The 23,176-nt window shown below is 35.6% G+C and overlaps 3 protein-coding genes across 27 annotated transcripts in view; 1 reads left to right on the top strand and 2 right to left on the bottom strand.

Moving 5' to 3' along the window:
- LOC127511244 (membrane-spanning 4-domains subfamily A member 4A-like) overlaps positions 1 to 14,882 on the bottom strand; it is a 72,345-nt gene extending 57,463 nt beyond the window's left edge. For 5 of the 13 annotated variants that reach the window (XM_051892045.1, XM_051892044.1, XM_051892042.1 and 2 more), the window contains exons 1-6: positions 14,757 to 14,882; positions 14,132 to 14,342; positions 9,875 to 9,985; positions 9,712 to 9,780; positions 9,156 to 9,302; positions 8,774 to 8,887 (exon numbers count right to left, since the gene is read on the bottom strand). In XM_051892045.1, the coding sequence (XP_051748005.1) occupies positions 8,774 to 8,887; positions 9,156 to 9,302; positions 9,712 to 9,780; positions 9,875 to 9,985; positions 14,132 to 14,317 (627 nt within the window). In that variant the 5' untranslated portion in view covers positions 14,318 to 14,342; positions 14,757 to 14,882. Of the gene's footprint in view, positions 1 to 7,746; positions 7,844 to 7,954; positions 8,021 to 8,773; positions 8,888 to 9,155; positions 9,303 to 9,711; positions 9,781 to 9,874; positions 9,986 to 14,131; positions 14,343 to 14,756 lie in introns of all 13 variants that reach the window. The other 8 variants (XM_051892043.1, XM_051892048.1, XM_051892049.1 and 5 more) reach the window with 3 other exon arrangements.
- The window catches only part of LOC127511220 (uncharacterized), a 120,069-nt gene that overhangs the window by 62,722 nt on the left and 34,171 nt on the right, over positions 1 to 23,176 (top strand). The gene's annotated exons all lie outside the window — the stretch shown is intronic.
- LOC127511199 (heavy metal-binding protein HIP-like) overlaps positions 20,394 to 23,176 on the bottom strand; it is a 219,057-nt gene continuing 216,274 nt past the window's right edge. For 5 of the 11 annotated variants that reach the window (XM_051891926.1, XM_051891927.1, XM_051891937.1 and 2 more), the window contains 2 exons: positions 21,516 to 21,647; positions 20,394 to 21,312 (listed from right to left, as the gene is read on the bottom strand). In XM_051891926.1, the coding sequence (XP_051747886.1) occupies positions 21,032 to 21,312; positions 21,516 to 21,647 (413 nt within the window). In that variant the 3' untranslated portion in view covers positions 20,394 to 21,031. Of the gene's footprint in view, positions 21,313 to 21,515; positions 21,794 to 21,967; positions 22,465 to 23,176 lie in introns of those variants that run through there. The other 6 variants (XM_051891929.1, XM_051891938.1, XM_051891946.1 and 3 more) reach the window with 4 other exon arrangements.

Below are 23,176 nucleotides of genomic sequence, written 5' to 3'. Positions count from 1 at the left end.
CCAGTCTAGAACTCAACACGCTGTGATGGCTTCACATTCACTATATCTACTGCCTCGATGCAATTCATTAGAAAAATCGCTCCTCTTCATAACATAAGGATCACGTCCAATATATGTGGTGATTTTTGTTTATAGCTATCTTTTTCAATACTGTCTAAACATTACAATACGGACTTACCTCTATGTCTTCCATTCTGTTTCATTACTCCTTGCCCTCCAGCTGAATTTCGCTCGTCATCAGAACCACGTGACTAAACAAGCTATTGACCAAAATCTGTCGTAGTGACGGAGAACTTTAATCCCTGGAGACCTATGAAACTGATGACAAAGCAATATTGCACACTTTAAATCAAAATTGGAGTCCATCCAGTGTGCAGTGATGCTAAGCAATGACATTGGGTAAACATCAGAACTCCAGATGTCTGTGGTAAAAGCAATAGCAGTCACATTTCATAAAAGACCTCGTCGGTTGATTTTTTTTGTAAAGCTTCGGTATAACGGTTTCTGATAGGTAGTGTCGAGAAGGCAGAACATACTGTGGCTCCAAAAGCTCCATGAACAAATTAACAGTTAGCCTCTGTAATATTTGTGGCGTTGTCGCTCTCCAGAGAAAATTTCTCCATGTCCACCAGTGTGTGTTCCTTCGTTGTAGTCTTAGTCTGAGTTACCTGAGTGAACTCCCTGTATTTCATTGAGTTTTTGTTGTTTTGAGGTGCCGTATCAAACTGGTAATATTGAACACAGCTCTGTTGCTATCGCCTCGTTAAATGCTCGCATTGCAGATATTGAAAATGGCTGTTGAATTGCTTTCATATTCCAACTGAAAATAATTCCACACTGTAGACATTTATCCAAGTATTCCTGCCACAAATTGTGCTCTTCGTTTAGGACACTTGCACGATGGCTGACGTAAAATAAAGGATCAGGCTTAATAGAGCTGATATAGATCCGTTAAAAAAAATACCTTGATCGGCCCAGATAATTTAAGATTGGTGTGGGACATCCCTAATATCTATATTTATATCTGTTTCCTATGTTTAAAGAAAAAAGGAAGGCTATTTTGAAGAGTGAATGACACACAGTTCCATCACCGTTGTTTTAACCCTAACTTCACTAGCAGAAAGGCAGTGCGATATAAACAAACCAGAATAGACCTGAACACGGTGTGACGGCAGCTTCATATTCTCTATATCTACCTCCTTGATGGCAGGAAAGTCTTTCAATTCAGTGGAAAAGTCGCTCCTCTTCATAACATAAAGATCACGTCCAACACATGTTGTGATTTTCTGTTTATACCTTTCTAAACCAGCACAGAAAGGACTTTTCTCCATCTCTTCCGTTCTAATTTTCACTGCTTGCCCTCCACTGGTATTTCACGCGTCACCAGAACCACGTGATTGCAAACAACCTATAGTAAGAGATCTATAAACTACTTCTGAAAATGTTGGAAAAAGACTGGACAGATGAGTGCAGATTATGGCTTGACTTTTGTCAAGTGTTCTGACCACACAGTGATCTTACTGTAATTACTAAATAAATGTGAATATATAAGTTGTTGACATACCTTATACTTTCCCTCAATATAATAACAAGAATAATCGTTGCACCAAGTGTTAAATGGCCCAAAAGCCAAATCCAATGAAATTATGATAATGGAAATGCCTGCAGTTTAAGTACTAATAATGTTCATTCCAAGTGAACCTTTCACCTGTAGGTAGAAAAACAACAACATAAAATAGATTAATAAATTAACATGAACTTTAGCTTGCTAACACAGATGGAAAGGTATATGGAGTGTGATTAAAAAATACACTGCTTGACATATTAAATAAAATAAAAAAATGATGTAGTTTTAGAGCAAACAATACACAATTTGATGTGAATTCTCAAAATGTCCTGCAGTTTATGTCTATTAACTTTCGTTAAATTTGGGTGTTGCGTTTAGGAGATAAAGTTCAATTAAAAAAATAAAATAAAAAAAAAATAGCATTGACATTCCTGACAAATTTTGGTTCTCTGTGAATATTATGGTCATTGGTGCCCATATACTTTTACGGCAGAAAAAAAAGGAAGAGGAAATCAGTACAAACACAATAGGTTTCAAGTACATCTGGTACAAGTGTTGTGTACATACCAAACACAAACTGGAGGGTGAATTCAGTTTGTTTTCTGCAGCAATGGAGAGTGAGTCTGCGATAATGTACTGAGAGCAGAGAGAGACACAAATCAAGACTTCTGCTGGAATATGTAACTTGTGTTATAAAAGACACAACACTTAATTGTATAATTGTTTCTTACGATGATAGATCCCCAGTAAACAATACCACTTAGGACAGAGTTGGAATCTGCATAAATTGTAGACACGATTCCCAACAGGAAAGTCAACAGACCAATCATTATCTGGACGGTCTGTAATGGACGAGAGACATTTATAACACAAGTAAAACTGTATAACATTTTGGGGAACAGTATAACATAAACAATATAAATTTATAACAGTTGTAGTTATGGATTTATGATTGTACTACAAAAATATCTAGGTACTCTCATTGCATAATTTTACATACTAATTTGCAGATAAAACATTTTTTGATAGCTTGCAACTCCAAAAACATCCTTCTCCGTGACTGGTACATTATAAATTTGTACTATTTTACTCTGTAAATGATAAACAGTATCTTATATTGCTATATTTCCTGCATTGTCACAAGGCAATGTCATATTCTACAATAAACAAATGTGTTTGCTTTGTTCATGTGTACCACTCTTTTTTTTTTTCCTAAAGAATTTATTCATGTACTTTCCAGACCTCACTCTGACATACACACATAAAAATTATACAATTATTTGGGTTTATGATCAATTTCTCACCCCAAGGGCTTTTGGTTGGCCTTTCAGAAATGCCTGAAGTCCATGAAAAGGTGAAAATCCTGCTACCTTTTGTCCATAAACAGGCACAGGAGCATTTGTCCCAGTTCCAGCTCCTGTTGTTTGTGTTGGTGGTTGAAACTGAATGACAAGCGTCGAAGAGTTCACGGGTATGACAGTTTGAGACATTCTTGTTTCTTAATCTGAAATTGACCTGTTTAAAATCATAGTAAATAGAGACTAGATATCTTTATAACATAGATTTATGTAAACAAACTTTCCAGTATTTTATATTCATTATAAAACATGGTCTTCATGTTGTTGAAACACTTATGAATGCAGTTGTCAATAGTAGTTACTACCATTGGTTAAATTATTGTTATCAATTAGAATTAGACCTTAAAAACAGAGAATATGCAAACACCTCATGTTTAAATTGATCTATATGATTTACGACATTTAGAAGATGCTACACTTACAAAAATGTCCTACCAACCATTATAGATTATTGCCAAATAAAGGAAATCCATAAATTAAAAAAAAAAACAGACATAACGCAGAGATAGGCATCTGTATAAAGGTAGTCAGATAGTCAATGTAAGTAAATAATTTGTTTTACCGAAAAAAAATCTTCTCTTCAGTTGGTTTACCGCACTCTGTAGTTGAGTTCACTCTTCTGAGATGAGCCGATGTAAGTAAAATGTCATAAGAGTAACTGCTGATACTGTTTCCCAGAATGAAACGGCAAGCAGGTGGAGATCAGGTGGTTAGCCACAAAAGACAATAATTAACTGAAGTATTCATAAATGTTTTTTATAGCAAGTAATCTGCATGCTGGTTTGGAAACAGGCATGTAAATACAGTAGAACAAAATGTGATATTTACATTTATTCATTTAGCAGACGCTTTTATCCAAAGCGACTTACAAGTGAGGAATACAATAAGCGAGTCATTGTGAAGAGTCAATAGACACAAGAAGTGCTCACAATACAAGTTTCAGACATTGCTCAGAGTAGCATAAGCTAGAATAGGGAGGGATTAAAGGAAGAGAAAGCATTTTTTTTTTTTTTTTTTTTTTAAAAAGATGAGATTAAATGCTCTAGAAAGAGATGAGTTTTCAGCTGTCTTTTGAATATTGCCAGAGATATTCTGGACACATCCTTCAGCGAAAACTCAAGATCTTTGCAAATTCAATCAATAAGGCCTTAAGATTAGACTGACCAACAAATGAAGTTGTTCTGGTTAAATCAAAATGAGTTAATCACAGTCCAAAACATGTCATTTCCTGTTGGCTGCAGGTGGCGCTATGACTGTAACTGAATATTGGCATGTAGATGTCTTCAGACCAGGACTCTAATAAAACGTGAAGTTTGAGGTAGATCGAACATTGTATGCCAGAGTTACAACAACTTCCTTTTTCATGGCGAAACATCGAAATTCGTAAGGGTGCCACGGACACGCCCTTCAGTGAAAACTCTAGATCTTCACAATTTAACATCGCAAAGGCCTTTAGATTAGACTGACCAAATATGATGTTGATCCGATTAAAGCTCTAGGAGTTTTTCCCCCACATGTCAATGTGGAGCTTCGTGAATTGGCCTAAACATTTTCAACACGGGCCTACATAAATTTCTGGGACAGTTAAACTTATTAATTATTGCAGGTTTGAATTGAGAGATAAGTGTTTGTACTCTGTGTCTGGGATGTAAAATTAAGAGGATGCAGCATCAGTAAAGACTTTAATAATATAAATCTGCTTTGATCCATAATTCAGAACGAATTCAAAAAGACATTGTAGTTATTGCAGATGTCACAGTCTGTTAGTTTCTGTTTGTATGGACTTTCAGTTTGTTTTCATTTGTCACTTTCTTTGTGCATATATATATATATATATATAAATATATAATATAAATGTGTGTTGCATCTTATCGGCTGCCTGATGGAATAATCGTTAAAACCTGTTTTTTTGATCATCTGTTTTCCTGTCAGGGAAATTGATTTATTTGTATAATTTTATTTTGTCATTATATCATATTATTTTGACAGTGATTCTTTTGGGTGGGTTTTCCTTGGAGTGGGTATTTTTTGGAGAGCTTTAGGGCTAGAAATCATTGATCCAATCTGGCAACACTACTTCTAAGTGACTACAAAATGCCTGCACCCGTGTCCCAAGGTAGATGACAACATCTCTTAGCCTTTTCAGCACATCTCTGTACTGGTGTACTAATATGCAAGTTACTTAGATTGTTGTACCTGGCTGTCATCCAGAGGATCTTCTTGTCATATCTAAGGAGCAAACGGGACCAGCAGAAAAGCTTTTGTAGGGATGGACATCCATCTAACCATTCACATATAGCATTTGTACTAGGAGTGAAGCGACAAAATATTTGTAAGGATGAGTAATTCTAAGTGTGGGTGTTCCTCATGTTAAAATTCTTTACTTCACAATAAATGATATCCTGCCAAGTGGATTTGAATATAGTGACTCTATTGCTTCAGGAGGAATGTGTTTTTCGGTAATCAAGATCAGGCAGCAACAGCACATTTCACAGATGTGAGAATGATAGTGACCAGATACCAGCTTGGCTGTGAACCTGGACCACAAACCCTCCCCTGACTCTCCTCATTTTTTTTTTTTTTTTTTTTTGTCTCGGTTATGTGCACACAAATGCTCAGGCTGTCAGGGCAAATGCAAAAGGTCAGAGTCAACTGGATAAATGTGAGCATTATTGAGATGTACAGCTACATTGGACTAATATGCTATGTGAATTTGGTGAAGGTGAGCTCACTGCTTGCAAGCAAGTTTTTTTTTTTTTTTTCTCTCCAGTGCATAGAAAAATTAAACACCTTTGTGAATGCCAGGTATGTGATGTGCACTTAAGTATTTGATCAGGATTTGTTTACAGGTATGAGTATTAAAATGTGCCTTTGATCCTCATTTATATTTGGGCTATATTTTTAACTATAATGTAAATAAATTACAAACAAAAAAATATTTATTTTGTCCTCACATTTTTTCTTGTATTTCCCCCTGAGTCATATTAGGGAGGATCATTGTCTCCTCAGGTGTGAATCACATCATTATTCATGATCATTCACGCCTACTCACATTTGGCCTTTCTAAACAAAAACTGTCTTAAAATATTAAATCAATATATTGTTTTATGTGAATGAGTGGGCAAGGTGATTTTCACATCATGTTGTGAAAAAACATTCTAGTCTACAAGATGCAATATTCAAAAGACTTGTGAACAAATGTTTGGTATGTTTTATGGCCTTATTTCAGTGACTTAAAATGTGTGTTTTCAACAACCACGCATCAACGTTATTTTCTCAAAATTATAAACATGTAGATTCATGTTCACATATTATTGTAGCAGAGTTTGTGCTGAATACAGCTTATCAGACTTTATTTATTAATATGTTTGTATGCAACTGTACTGCTTAAATTTGCCATGTCGCACCACGTTATCAGCCAGGAAGAACAATTATCCCAAACACTATAGATAGATTCACAAATAACCGGCCTGATCTGTCTCAGCTGATCAATGTACCCAAACACACATGAACTTGAGGAAATGACTAGCAGTATGGGCACCATTTTCACTAGTACATTAAAAAAGGTTGCACCGATCAGATTAACCCTCTGGGATCTGAGGGGGTTTTGGTGCCCTAGAGAAGTTTTGACATGTACTCTTTTCAGCTCTTTATTAATGGCAAAAGTGTCATTACACTGTATTCAGCACGAACTAGGACTTCTGGGTACTGAATGTTGAAGACGGTAGACACAACTACAAGCCACGTATACTTAGAATACTTAATTATATTTTTAAGTATATCTGGACCAAAAGATTGAGTGCAAGTAAAGGCCAAATATACTAAGACTTTTCTGTCAGTAAGTCAAGTATATGTAAGTGCAATTTTAAGTATATTTCTGAAAAGTACATAAAAAGTAGACTGAAAATATACCTTCTTATTTTTAGTTTAAAAGAGGTGTACTAATAGCACACTTGAATAAACCTCTTTTTTGTAAGGGCATCTATAAATAAATGTTCCCAATTATAGCATTGTTTATTATAAAATGCTCTTAACGTGCTGATTAATAATGTTAATGAAAAACAATATAATATGATTGTGGCAGCAGACTCCGGCCTCCTGGCAAATGGTGCCGACTGCCTTCATATTCCATTTGAAAATAATTCCACACTGCAGACATTTATCCAAGTATTCCTGCTCTACGTTTAGGACACTTGCACGATGGCTGACGTAAATTAAAGGATCAGGCTTAATAGATCCAATATAGATCTGTTAAAAATACCTTGATCAGCCCAGATAATTTAAGATTGTAAAATATCTATATATCTGTTTATTATGTTTAATCACCGTTGTTTTAATGAAGTTTTAATGAGATATATGTCTGTATGTCCTCCAGGAGATTGATATTCTCCTGCCAGACTGTTGTTGCAAATAAGAATTTGTTCTTAAGTGACTTGTCTGGTTAAATACAGGTGAAAGGTAACACACAAAAAAGCCATAAATAAGCCATTTTTATATATATATATATATATATATATATATATATATATATATATATATATATATTCTGTATACTTTATTCTTACAGATTATACTTTATTAAGCATTTAGTTGTTCAAACAATCTATTCAGTTACATTGATAATTAGGCAAATTTCTTTACTTCATTAAAGAAAGAAAAACATGAAATAGTATCTAGTCTTGAATTGTTATTGTTTACACATTTGTGACTTAAAAAATTGTAATTATTATCAGATTTTTTCTTTGTTGTCATGTTCTCTTTTTAATGAAAGAAGATGAGAGATAATGGACAGGAAATCACTGGGAAACTCATGTGTCCCACCTCAACTCTGTTTTAATATTCATTATTTAAATTCACTGTATTGTGGAGGAACTTCGGCAGGAAGGTGATGCATTGAAGGGTTGCTGACCACAGATATCTGTAGGGGGAAAAAAACTATATGATCAGCCTTCTTTTTTTTAAAGTACTATTTATTTATTTGAGTACTTACACATAGTCTAATTTAACTGGGCTTACAAGCTTCTCTTACCTCTGGGTTGTTAAGATCATGGAAGTGATTGGGCCCAAAAGGTAAAACCTGTGGAACAAACGGCACCTTTGGAAAAATGCACAAGAAGCATTAATATGTGCAACGACACTGGCAGACAGTTTCAGTTTTACAGGTTTATAGACAATGTACTTCAAATGAAGTATAAAACAGCAAAAGACAGAAATCCTTCTGAAATGTCCTGGTGTGAAACCTTATGCTTTCATTTGGGTTTTTTTTTTAAATAATGTCACAACTGAAAAACCACATGACATTTCTCAGTAGATGGTAATGTTGCTGTTTTTGAAGCAGTTAAACTTGGAGTTTTGCTATTAGTAGAGACGCTGAACACTGATGAGAGACGCACAGACTCGGGTAATTCACAGATGTTTAATCTCTGTATATCAATGGCTCAAATCTCCATTACTAGCTCTAAAATGATGTGTTAGAATAAGGGATGTGTGAGAAAGAATTTGCAAGAAAAGGTGCTTTAAGGACAAAAACCTGACAAATATCTTGAAACTAAATTTTTTAGGTAGGGAAAAACTGACTCCATTGAATTAGTAGTTGCATGTTTCAGAGTGAAAAACTGTACTGTGATCATGTACACGTGTGCCGCTTATAATACCATGTTTTTAAAGTGTCTCGGTTCACAGTAAATGCTGCTTCTCACCAACTCTATCTGTGCAAGTGCTGCAAGTTTAACATTTGGTAATTCTATGTGCGAACACCCTTAAAAAAACAAATCCATTATATGTGCATATCTGAGGAGTTCAGCTGACAAAAAAAGTTTGGGAACCCCTGACCTGACACATCACTCACCTGTGGAGAACAGCAGCAGGTGACTTTACAGGCAAATGCTGACAGACAGATGGAGATGATAAACTCAAGGACTGCGAATATCAATGATACACCACTGATTCCAAAGAAGAGAGTCTGAGAGAGAATTCAACATTAGCACAAATAATAATGACAAAATAATTGATAATTAGCACTCACACTGGTACAATCATCAGTTCAGAATCTACAATGCTTTCTTACATTGTAAATGATCAGTAATAGTAAGAGATCTATAACTATCTGAAATGTTGGAAAAAGACTGGACAGATGAGTGCAGATTATGGCTTGACTTTTGACAAGTGTTCTGACCACACAGTGATCTTACTCTAATTAATAAATGTGAATATAAAAGTTGGTGACATACCTCATATTTTCTCTCAAGATAATAACAATCATGATAATTGTCGCAGTAACTGTTCAATGGCCCTATAACAAAATCCACTGAAATTATGATAAGGGAAGTGCCTGCAAATAAAGTACTGAAAATGTTCATTCCAAGTGAACCTTTCACCTGTAGGTAGAAAAAAAAAAAAAAAAAACCATAAAATAGATTTGATAAAAATAATCCAAACAACAGGAACTAAAACAAATGTGTGCACACAACACCAGACAAACCACAAACAATCATGAACTAATCAGGGTAACTATGGTAACAAACAAGGCAGGCAAGACAACAAGGAAAACAGGAACTGAGCACAGAAACAAATGGGAACAGAGAAAACACTTCAACATAAAAGTCAATACAAACACAAGGCACACTACCAGGATCATGAGTGACAAGTTTGGGTTCTCTACAAATTACAGTCACTGATGCCCATACACTTTTATAGAAGAAAAATAAGGAAGAAGAAATCACTACAGACACAATAGGTTTCAAGTACCTCTAAAAGCCCTAAAAATACCAAGTGTTGTGTACATACCAAACACAAACTGGAGGGTGAATTCAGTTTGTTTTCTGCAGCAATGGAGAGTGAGCCTGCGATAATGTACTGAGAGCAGAGAGAGACACAAATCAAGACTTCTGCTGGAATATGTAACTTGTGTTAGAAAGACACAACACTTAATTGTATAATTGTTTCTTACGATGAGAGATCCCCAGTAAGGAATACCACTATAGATAAAGATGGAATCTGCATGAAGTGAAGACACGATTCCCAACAGGAGAGTCAACAGACCAATCATTATCTGGACAGTCTGTGAAGGACAAGAGAGACATTTATAAAGTAACTAAAACAATATAAAATTTGGCAGTGGCTATTTGTACTAAGTGAAAATAGCATATTTTCTTTGCAATAGATGCTATTTACACTAAGTGAAAATAGCTATGAATTCTATTTACACCATGTACAGTGCATCAGGAAAGTATTCACAGCGCTTCACTTTTTCCACATTTTGTTATGTTACAGTCTTATTCCAAAAGTGATTAAAGTCGTTATTTTCCACAAAATTCTACAAACAATACCCCATAATGACAACGTGAAAGAAGTTTGTTTGAAATCTTTGCAAATTTATTAAAAAAAAAAAATGACAAAAAATCACGTTCATAAGTATTCACAGCCTTTGCCATGACACTTAAAATTGAGCTCAGGCACATCCTGTTTCCACTGATCATCCTTGAGATGTTTCTACAACTTGATTGGAAGTCCACCTGTGGTAAATTGAAGCTACATCCACACGAAGCCAGAGCTTTCCCTATCCAATCTTTTTTTCCCCTAGTCTTCTTAGAAATATCTGCGTACACGCGAAACCACTGTAATGACTCAAACCGATGTAGTATACATGCCAGATCAGTATGTGGTGCTGTAATTCTGCAATAGAGATACACTAAAAACAAAGAATAAAACTTGGAGCATGCGCATAAACCTTGCGCGCTGTATACAAACCTTAGTAAAGCTTCGAAATAAAGCTTTATTTTAATAAGGCTTTAGGCTCGGTAGCTTCTGCAGCGCGAACACAAGCATGTAGTACGCTGTTGTTGGTGTTTTGTGCTGTTAGCGGTGTCTGACTAGCGTCGACATCGTTTCACAAAATATATGGATTGGCTGTACACACGAAAATGCAAGGGCGTCGTTTTCAGATTTATCCACTCTGGGACCCGGTTTCACCTTTTGAAAACGCTGGATCCGTCTGGACTCTCTGTGGAGAGAGGAGAACCTTCCAGAAGAACAACCATCTCTGCAGCACTCCACCAATCAGGCCTGTATGGTAGAGTGGCCAGACGGAAGCCACTCCTCAGTTAAAGGCACATGACAGCCTGCCTGGAGGACTCTCAGACCATGAGAAACAAAATTCTGTGGTCTGATGAAACAAAGATTGAACTCTGTGGCCTGAATAGCATGTCTGGAGGAAACCAGGCACCGCTCATCATCTGGCCAATACCATCCCTACAGTGAAGCATGGTGGTGGCAGCATCATGCTGTGGGATGTTTTTCAGTGGCAGGAACTGGGAGACTAGTCAGGATTGAGGGAAAGATGAATGCAGCAATGTACAGAGACTTCCTTGATGAAAACCTGCTCCAGAGCTCTCTGGACCTCAGACTGGGGCGAAGGTTCATCTTCCAACAGGACTATGAACCTAAGCACACAGCCAAGATAACAAAGGAGTGGCTATGGGATAACTCTGTGAATGTCCTTGAGTGGCCCAGCCAGAGCCCAGACTTGAACCCGATTGAACATCTCTGGAGAGATCTGAAAATGACTGTGCACCGACGCTCCCCATTCAACCTGATGGAGCTTGAGAGGTCCTGCAAAGAAGAATGGGAGAAACTGTCCAAAAATAGGTGTGCCAAGCTTTTAGCATCATGCTCAAAAAGACTTGAGGCTGGAATTACTATTGAGTAAAGGCTGTGAATATTTATGTACATGTGATTTTTTTTTTTTTTTTTTTTTTAATTTGTAATAAATTTGCAAAGATTTCAAACAAACATCTTTCATGTTGTCATTATGGGGTATTGTTTGTACAATTTTGAGGAAGATAAAGAATTTAATCCCTTTTGGAATAAGGATGTAACATAAGAAAATGTGGAAAAACTCAAGAGCTGTGAATCCTTTCCGGATGCACTGTAAAATGATCAGTTCTTTGCAATAAGAGTAAATAGTAATTAGATGCTATCTATACTTTATATTGGCAGATAGTATTTGCACCTCAGGATTTTCGTACATTAACTCCCTCGGGTCGGCGGTCACGCCGGCGATACCACCTCGGTTTTTTCTTACCAGTGTGAAAGAGACTCAAAATACTCTGTCAATGTTGCACATACAATTAAGAGTTATACACCATTTTAATCTGTGGAACTTCTTCTTTTAATCGAAAACAAAAATTCTGTGTTTATGTAATCCGTATGAAAATAGACACATGTCAGAAGTCCGCGATTCAGCTCATTATCCGCTAATGCGGCCACGCCCACAGAGCTAGCGATATTCAGACGCAAATTCTGAGGCAATACATGTATACATCGTCTCAATCATGTATTTATTGTCTTGAAAAGTGTTTATCTGTATGTTAAAGCCATGGTTAGAGACCTCTGAAAGACATGCCGTTATTTCCTGGAATGTCCTGTTCTTCTTTAGAGTAATTTGTGGACTAAAGGTGCACAGAGCGCCCTCCGGCTGCAAGTATGAATTGAAAACACAGTATCCAGCGTTCATAGTGATGACAATAAATATTAAATAAATATTACTCTGTATAGAAAATTGACATAAACCTATGAGAATCCATCAGTATTTCTCCAAATGTGCATGCTTTTAAGCTAAAAGGCTATATGAAATGCCATAGAAGTAACATGAATGTTCAGACTCTTTGCATCACGGAAATACATTATATTTTAAAGTATATAATAGAATACCATTACTTTAAATTGTAATAATATTTCACAGTATTGCTGTTTTTTCTGTATGTTTGATATACACCATGATGAGCTTGAGACATGATCACAGAGGGTTTTTTCACAGCCTACCTGACTGAAAGGGCTCATTATTATGCAGGTCATTAGAGGTCTTTATGCGATTCTTTTGTCTTCTCATGTGTGAATTACATCATTATTAATGATGATTCATGCCTCCACGCATACTGTGTTTCTTGACAAAAAGTGTCTTTCAAAAACTAAATCAATATATTGTTTTATTTGAACGTGTAGGCAGGATAATTTTTACATCATTTTGAAGAAAAAACTCTAGTCTACAACCTGAAGTCTTGTGAACACAGGTTTAATATTTTTTTTTTTTTTTGGCTTTATTTCAGTGACTTAAGTTTTTTGTTTTTTCAATAACCACGCATAAACGTTATTCCTTCAAAAACACAAACATGTACATACATGTTCCTCACATATTATTGTAGCCTAGTTCGTGCTGAATACAGTGTAACGACACTTTTTTCATTAATATGTTTATGAACAACTGAAAAAAGCACAATTGACATCAGGGCATGTCAAAACTTCTTCAGGGCCCCGAAAATCTTCAGACCCCAGAGGGTTAACAGGATGCAATAACATCATAGAGTGTAAATGATTATATTTATTAAAATTATTAAATGGATGCTGCCTTAATGGGAGAATGAAACCCACCCTACACCTTCCCCTAACCCTACCCAATAAACACTTTTAATATTATTAAACACTCGTTTGCAGTTTATTTCCACTTTTAGAACATTATTTTCATTTTTGTTGAAAATAAATGCGAGCTTGGCCAAAGGCGGATTCGAACCCGCCTCGATCATGTTACATGCCAGAGCTGCAAGCCTCACTCGCTACTGCTGCGCCACTGAGGACACTGAATTCTGTCTTTTTTTTTTTTTAAAAAACAGACATTGGTGGGCGGAGCTAGTGTAAATAGCATTTGCCAACAAGGGACGCTATTTGCACTTAGTGTAAATAGACACTCCGATAAAAAGTTTTGGGGAACATTATGAAATGTACAACGTACACTTTTTAGCAGCTGTACTAAAAATGGACTTATGCTTGTACTTCAAAAATATCCAGGTACTCTCATTGCATTAAATCGCATACGGATTTATGAATGAGCAAAATTTGTCCATTACTTTACATTTTTTGATAGTTTGCAATTCCCAAAAACATTCTTCTCTGTGACTGTGAGAGTGATACACTATCAATTTTTTCATGATTTTACTCTGTGATTCAATGCCTTGGTGACAATGCAGGAAATACAGAAATATAAGAAGGTTTATAATTTACATTCTTCAATTAAAAAAAATAAATAATAATAATGTGAATGCTTTGTTCATGTGTGTACCACTCATTTTTTGGAATTTATTCATGTACTTGTCACACTGACATAAACCCAAATAATTGTATGATTTTTGTGTGTGTATGATCAATTTCTCACCCCAAGGGCTTTTGGTTGGCCTTTCAGAAACGCCTGAAGTCCATTAAGAGGTGAAACTCCGGCTGACTGTTGTACATAAACAGTCACAGGAGCATTTGTCCCAGTTCCAGCTGCTGTTGTTTGTGTTGGTGGTTGAAACTGGATGACAGGCGTCGAAGAGTTCACGGGTACGACAGTTTGAGACATTCTTGTTTCTGAATCTGAAATTGGCCTGTACAAAATCAGAGTAAATTGAGACATGTAAATAATATGATTATAAAATAGATTGATGTAAACAAACTTTCCCATTTATTTATTAAAATATTATATATTCATGATTTTTATTATTATAAATGTGGTCTTCACGTTGTTGAAAAACCTATGAATGAGCTTATGTCAATAGTAGTTATTACCATTAAATTATTGTCATCAACTAAAATAACTCTATTAGAGCTTAAAAACAGAAATTATCCTATATAACAAACAGCTCATGTTAAATTGATCCACGTCATTAGCATTTAAGGCATTTAGCAGATCCTCTTTTCCAAAGACACTTACAAAAGTGCCCTACCAACCATTATAGAGAATAGGCATCTGTATAAAGGTAGTCAGATAGTCAGTGTAAGTGTATAATTTGTTGTTTTACCGGAATAAATCTTCTCTTCACTCTGTAGTTGATTTCACTCTTCTGAGATGAGCCGATGTACAGTAAGATGTCAGAGTAACTGCTGATACTGTTTCCCAGACTGAACAAGAAGCACGTGGAGCTCAGCTGGTTAGGAGGGGTGTCAAAGCTGGCCATTTCATAAGATAATAAAACCACAAAAGACAATAATTAACTGAAGGACTCATAAATGTGTTTATGTTGTACTTAATAGCAAGTAATCTGCATGCTGGTTTGGAAACAGGCATGTAAATACTAGATAAAGCAGTAGCTACTTTCTACCTTATTAAGAGAGGGAGTGGGTTTCAATCACACCCTCATTGGGTAACATATAAAAGTGATTGATTGTGATTTTACTCTGTAGCGCACAAAGAAAAGCACAAGAAGCTTTTACACTCTGATAATCTTTTACTATAATGTGGTAATTCATGGTAATATATGTCGATATTAGTCAATGTAAGATAATAAAATGCTGTTAGCTGTGTTTATGGGCAGTAATTATGGGCACCCAAGATTATGTGGTTATTTAATGTGCTTGTGTAACTGGGTGATGAAGAATGTGGGCACAGAAGGGATATTTTAGTGATTTTTATTGACATTGACATTTCAGCTCACTGATAAATATACAATAAAGTGCTTAAAAGAACTTTGAGTGTGGATCACAACTGTAGACTTGGATTAATTGAATACATTTACACACCAAAATGAGAAATAAGACGAGAGAGCATGGTGTAAACGACTTTGTGGAAGTGATTTTTATTGAGAAATAAAAGTTTGACAAATTATTGGCCGGTTCCTGCGTCAGCATCACACACACATGCATCATGCAGCTCACATGAACAACGTCAGCCAATACTGAGCCAGCGTTTGGACATAAACACGGAAGTGCTGCACTATGTCATCAGTGTAGGAGACTGACATGGGAGAGAAGAAATTGTTGAATAAAGTCATTTTTGTGTTGTTTTTGAGCACAAAAAGCATTCTCATCATTTCATAACATTAAGGTTGAACCACTGCAATCACGAGGACTATCTTAATGATGTCATTAGTACCTTTCTGGACCTTGACCGTGGTAATTAAATTGCTGTCTATGGACGAGTCAGTTTGGATTTCATCAAAAAAATATCTTCATTTGTGTTTCAAAGATAATGTACATGAGGGTGAATAATAGGCTAAATGACAGAAATTTCACTTTTAAGTGAAGTAAACCTTTAAGTTAAAAAGAGCTGCAACAAGCTGTGAATTAGGGCTTCATGGTACTTTCTGATTCAGCGTTGCTCTGTGTGTTTTCAAGCTCATTCTCGACGTCCTCACCATTTATTCAGCAAATGCGTTTCCATCTCCCATTATTCACATTTACGGTTTTTCGCACAAGTCAAAAACCACCTCAAGTGAGCATAACTTTGTGAATTAAGGGATTTTTGTTCAAAATTAGGCATTTCCATCACTCGTTTCTGATGCGATACTTCAAAATGCGCATAAACAGGGTGATGGAAACAGCTATTCAGTTCATTAAAGGTGCATTATAAGCAAACGATAGGCATAAATTTGATATTAATTTATTGCGAACTACTCTGAAACCATGGTCCTGTTGCACATTCAACTGTCACAGAATGCTCTGAGACTTTAGTAAGATCCAATTGCAGTTTTATTGGAAAATCCAGCATATGTATGCCAGGCAAAGGTTCAAAATACTTACAAAATCCAGCAAAAACAAGGAACCAAGGAGAGTGCTCAGAAGTGCAGGGTGGTAACAACAAAAACTCAATGACAAATGACAGAAACAACCAGGTATAAATAGGCAGAAACTAACAAGATGAGTGAAAACAGCTGAAAGCAATCATGGCTGGTAAGTCCGGGCAGTGGGTTATGGGAATTGGAGTCCGTGATAGTGACAATAGTCCAGGGTGGAGTGCCCTCTGGTGGCTATCAAGGGCACTCCAGCAGGTGATCATAACATTTGGTCTTTGAAACGTGCAGAGCTTACATTTATTTATTTGAATCACAAATGTTCTGAAGTTTAGTAAATCACATATTCATTGTGGTGTATCACTCTAATTTTCCAAATTTAAGACCTCTTAAAAAAAATTTGACTTTTGATATACCATTTAAGACTTTTTATGGCCTTAAATTTGATCAAACCAAATTAAGGACACACAAAACCCTAAATGAGACATCATAGGCTGTCACCGGCCAATGGGTTTGCTGCGATTTTACAGTTGCTTCAGATACCAGTCATGCTGAGGCGTTCCCCCATATTGTCTCAGGAATGTTATCATTTCAATTTATTAATAATATCCATTTGAGATAATCCCAGGTTGCTGCGGTCATGCTTTTTTGTTTACACTTTAAACTCATGGCCATGAGAAAAAAATGTCGTTCCCCTGAGTTATGTCATGGCCTCAGCATACTGTGACATTCCCATGACTTACTATGTCACGGCCATGACAAAACTAAGTGAACTGAACATGTCCCTTCCCAGTTACCATATATTTTAATCTAAAATGTTAACAGTGCAAAAGTAAATAATATTGTTTTACAAAAAAAATCAAATAAAAAAATATATAAAAATCTAATCTTTTACACTTTGCTCTCTTGTTTTTAGGTAACTCTTCAGAGATAAGATAAGGCAAATTCTATGTCAATAGTTGTCATAATTGTTGATACTCTTTCCCAGAATGAAGGGTGAAGTAGGTGGAGCTCAGGTGATTAGGAGGGGTGGTAAAGCCGACCACTGAACCTGACGCTTCACTATACAATATGTTCCATTTTATAAGGTAATACATTTAAAAATTAACAAAACAATGTTCCAGTTAACAATAAGATCCATCAATACCCATAATTCAAAACTATATTTGATGAAATCAACTGCAAAAAAAAAAAAAAAATCAATATCTCACCAGAGGATGATTAAACAAATCCAAAACAGCATTACCATATTCACTTTTTACAAACCAGTTTGTCTTTATTTCTTTCATATGGTACATGTACATTGGTTGTTGAAGTCTGATTGAAGTCACCATTATGGTGATTAGTGTTTTCTTTAGTTGGGCACTTGCCATTGACTTGGTTGAATTAATTCTCTTTCAGCAATTGTTAAAAGTGCATGCTATCACTATTTTCAACTTTATTTCATGCTCCTGGCTGCACTGACATACCTTTTATTGATTTTGACACATGTGAGTTCCTTTTGAATTTTCATTATCAAGTTGATTTTAACTGTGATTGAAAGAGCTCTTCTCATAACCCATCACTGAACAAACTGCTTATGATTATGGTTTTATTGGGCATTTTTATTGGTTTTCATATTGTTCTTGTTTTGCAATGTGCACAAGCTCTTTTACCAGTTTACCAGTGACATTGATTAATAATGTAATCGTAATTAAACAATTAAATTTTAAATTTTACTTTCAGCAGAGGGAGCAAAAGAAATTTATAAGAAAGTTATGATCATATAATTCAATATATCGTATGTTTTAACCTTATTGTTTTAACCTTATATTGTCTTGAAAGCAGCATTTTTCCACCTCCGAAATATTGCCAGACTTCTCTTTCCCTGCCTGATGCAGAAATGCTTATCCATGCCTTTATTTCGTCGAGGCTTAATTACTGCAATTCCCTTTATTCTGGTAAGTCTATTAAGAAATATTCAAAACTCAGCCGCACGCGTATTGTCTTATACAACTGCTCGTCAGCATATTTCTCCGGTTCTTCACAAACTGAATTGGCTCCCAATACAGACACGTATTGATTTTAAAACATTGGTTTTAACATGAAACTGTCTGCAGGGTGCTAGAGCACACATGGCCTGAGTTATACACTTTCAAAGAAAAATGTATAACTAATTTATAACTTTATAATTAAAAAAAAAAAAAAAGCGCCTCTTTTTTGGGTTTATTACAGCACGGAGAACATATACTATCATTTTTTATCACTGTCAACAGTGGTTTATGTACATTCAAAGGGTTTTCTGTAAAATTACACCAAAATTTAGAGCACTGCATGTGGGTATGGGAAGCTTTTTAATTTGGGTAGGCCAAATCCAATCTGAACTATCTGAAATTACATAAATGATGTGTACTTAAAAAATCCTCCAACCATTTGCAACACAGAATCAACATAAAAAAATAAAATAAAAATGGCTTAAATAATGTCATCTCACATAACACTCACAGAGTAAATTATTGTCGAAAACACCCAGCATACAAACAAGGTAGCAACATTACGAATAAGTAATCACTGTAGGAAAAAAACTTCTGTGACCGCTCTTCTTCACTGATTTATCTCTTCTCCCCTAATGAATCTTTACTCACCAATAAGAGTGCACCTTCCAGTATGGAAGGTGGGACTATAACTTTTACAGCCAATCAAAAAAAAAAAAAAAATGGTTTTGCTCAACCATATTTGCATACATTATAAATATAGATTCACACTCTTAAAATAACGACAGTAATGAACACATTTGTATGTGTCCAGTTAAAATGTTCACAGATTAAGAGCTTTTTAATCATTGACAGGTTTTATTAACCTAAGTTTACTTAGGGTTACATAAAGAATAATAAAGTTTTATCATAGCATTCATGGCCTACTGAACTTGCCTGTCCTTGTATTTGGGATCCACTAAAGTGGCAATGCAGTCGAGTGGCTATTACTATTATGAAATAGTATCTAGTCTTAAATAGTTATTGTTTACTAGGGGTGTAACAGTACATGTATTCATCCCGAACATCACGGTTCGGTGGATGCAGTCAGATGACAAATACAGTCAATCACAGGCAATCCCCACTCCAGTCCAGAAGGCGCCTGCGGTAATGTGACGCTGTTTGTGAACAAGATAGCATGTAAGCGTCGAATGTGTTGAACCCAAGACAAATTTCCCTCAGGGACAATAAAGTATACCTTAACCTTATGTTTGGCCTGAGTTTTTGTTGCATTTACACTGTTCTGACCAGCAGGGGTCACCAGCATGATTACATGATTATGAATACAGCCTCATATATCTGTATCTTCATGTTGTATTTATTTATCATATTGTCATTTTCTTTGTTCTAATTTTATTACTGACTACTTGATTATTTATTAATTGAGAAGTTTTTACTCATTTGTTTTGCTTTGATTTGCTTAGCCTATAAGATTTTGGTCATATTGCCCATCCTAAGTGTAGTGATGTTTGTGACGTGTTTGAAACGTCACCATCATTAAATACGTGGCCAATGAGACACCGCTCTGCTTTTGTATATAAATTTGTTGTTCATGCCCCCCTGGGGAGCGTCTTGGTCAAAAGCCCGCCCCTTTTCTTTTACTGCTGTGGATTGCAGAGTGTGACGTCGGTCTGCCAAGGCTGTGTGTGTGTGTGTGGTGTACTGCTTACCCCCAGTGCGGTGTGTCTACAGGGTGCCCCAGGGAGCCACTTACTACATAAGGAAATTAGGCCCACCCTTCTGGAAATTGCCGCCACCACAAAAACAAACAAAAAAAAAAAATCACACAAAAAATTTGCAAAATCCCGGACTGATAAATATGATATCATGAGCGCTTCAAAGCAAACAATGTTTTAAATAAAATTGAAATCTGAAATATTCATGAATATATGATGGAAAAAAGAAACCACAATATCTCTTTCCAAACTATTCTTATTTATTTATTTATTTAGAATGAAGAGATACAGATCAAATATCAGTAACAGGATACACTTAAAAAGGTATTATTAAACATTCTACACTGCAAAAAATATATAAATAAAAATAAAATAAAAAATCTTTAATCATCTGAAAATAACCCCATTAGCAGTTGATTGTTTTAAGCAAAAACTCACTAAATTTTCAGAAAACAAGACATATCTTATGCCATTTTACTCATCTAGTAAATGCATCTCGATTCAAGAATTTTTAGATATTTGGACTGGAAACTAACAAACAAAAAATCTAAAAAAGCAAAAAAGAAAGCATTTTTTGCAGTGTAGGATTGCATTCTAGATTTACTACTTCACCAAAACACTTCTGAGTCACATGTGATATTCATGGGTCCTGTCTGTCTCAGTGCTGAAACTCTTTATACAAACTTACATGTATAGACAGATCAGAACTTATGAATATAGTGTATTATACTGACTTTTATACAGTAATCTAATACAAATTTCAAACACACATTAGTCCTCATTAATACAGGTTCATAAGTTAATGATTTTTCATAATTTTCATCTTAAATCATACACTGAAGGTTCAGAATTATTGGAATCACATTCTGCAAAGCTCCTGTTATCTTAAGGGAAACAGTAGATAACCACTGAAAGTGTTGCGGTTATTCTGGTCATCATATATCCTATTGCCAGACCAAAGTCTCACATAGACAACATCTCCAACCTCCAGTATCAGCACAACTCCATTCGAGGAGTTTAACACACCCTGAGCCTGATTATCATGAGCTATAACCACAAGCTCTCCATTCTTAACAATGTGTGCAGATACTTGAGTTGGGCCAACACCAAATACAGAGACTCTGAACATGTACGCTCCTTTCAGTGGGGCTGTGAAAATACCTAAATCAAATAACAAGAGATACAGAATCAGCTGTTTCCTGTATGATTTTCTCAATTACCAAACACACTGTGATAGTTTTGAGAGACTGCAGATCATTTAATTCTCTTACACACATTACACAACTGCAGAGAGGTCTGAATGGAGCAGAAGGGTTTTCATTACTATAAACTGAGTTTTATGACTCCATTTCATTGATAATTACCTGTAATTGGGTTGTAGGCGTTCCCTATGTTTGTGAAGACGTTCCTGTAGGTTAGTGTGATGTGAGTAGTAAAAGGACCAATATTTCCACTGCCAGATTGCATCAGTGCAGCTGAAAAAGCTATTTCTCTGTCTGTTATTGAAAAACATAAGCAATATTGTGATATATTACTGTATTACACTGAGAATGTATACACTGAATTTAACATCATTCAAGCACACTTTCACCTCTATTTTCCTTTCTCAACTCCACTTGACTCAGAGTAAGATTTGAAATTTCTGTGAAGGAATAAAGATTCTGTTAAATGACATTTACACTGATTATTGTAATAGATAACACAATTTACACAGTATACACTCAACTTTACACTAACATTTACACTGTACAATGTATTACATTGGTGTTTTACTTTGAGGATCATTGATAAAAGAGTGAATGTTTTGGTGAAGTACCTTCATTTTTCCTGTTCATCTCATCCAGGATAAACGTCTGTTGTTCCTTCAGTTGTGTCTCTAAAGCTCTGATGTTTTCTTTCTGCTCTGTAACGGTGGCGGTCAGTTCTCTGATGTTTCCTTTCTGCTCTGTAACGGTGGCGGTCAGTTCTCTGTTCCTTTCTTTCTGCTCTGTAACGGTGGCGGTCAGTTCTCTCAGTGCTGCATGGATGTCAGGGATGCCCAGATTGCAGTATTGTTGGCTGTCAGTTGAAGCTTCAGCTCTCAAAGTGTCTGTTTGAGGTGGATTCTGTCTTCCGTCCTCAGAGCTGATCTGTTGACTGATCTCATTCTCATTGAGTCCTCCATCTACCTGCTGCTGGACGACAAACACAAAGGTTTCCAACAGCAGCAGTATACATACTAAAGCCTTCATTCTTCACTGATGTTTGTTTCCAGCTCTTGCTCTGTCATCCCCACAGCCTCTCATGTTCCTTTTATAGTGTCCTGATTTACTGTCTTTTGTACTTGATTTATATTGCTTCAGGTAAATAAGTAGTTCAAGTTAATTGTTAAGCATAATCAAAGGGATGCTCCAGGTTCAGTAGATGTTTATCTCTATTCACAACATTGACACTATGTTTGATTTAAAGTTTTGTTGTTGTTGTTGTTCTTTTAGTTATCTAGTAAAAGCATTTGGATTTAAGAATCTTTAGATATTTTGATTGAGCTTCTGTTTATTTTTGCTGATCAAAGTTTACATGTGAATAAAAAGCCTTATTTCATCCTGTTCATCATATAAAGTGATTGTGTGTCTTCAGAAAATTTGGATTAAACCGCTCAATTCATATGGATTAGTTTTACGATCACTTTATGAACTTTTTGAAGCAAAAACTGGTAGTTGAAAAACTGTCAATAGAAGGACAGAAATCTCTCAGATTTCAATAAAAATATCCTCATTTGTGCTTCGAAAATGAATGTAAGTTTTATGGGATATGGAACGACATGAAGGTGAGTAAATGACGATAGAATTTTGATTTTTGAGTGAACTATCCCTTTAATGGTAATGATCTTTCACTGCTGAAATACTGTAATATTTTTATCTAGCTCCAGACAGGTTTCTGTTAGTTAGTTGTCCTTTGGTCAGCGTGACATCACTTTATGACAATGTTGTGAGGACTTCATGGTAAAATTATTGTTTATTTTTTAAAAATCTTGGCTAACATAGAA

Source organism: Ctenopharyngodon idella, chromosome 4, assembly GCF_019924925.1.
Source record: "Ctenopharyngodon idella isolate HZGC_01 chromosome 4, HZGC01, whole genome shotgun sequence".
NCBI lineage: Eukaryota > Metazoa > Chordata > Actinopteri > Cypriniformes > Xenocyprididae > Ctenopharyngodon > Ctenopharyngodon idella.
The sequence above is the reverse complement of the archived record's forward strand: the minus strand, read 5'-3'. Positions and strand labels throughout refer to the sequence as shown.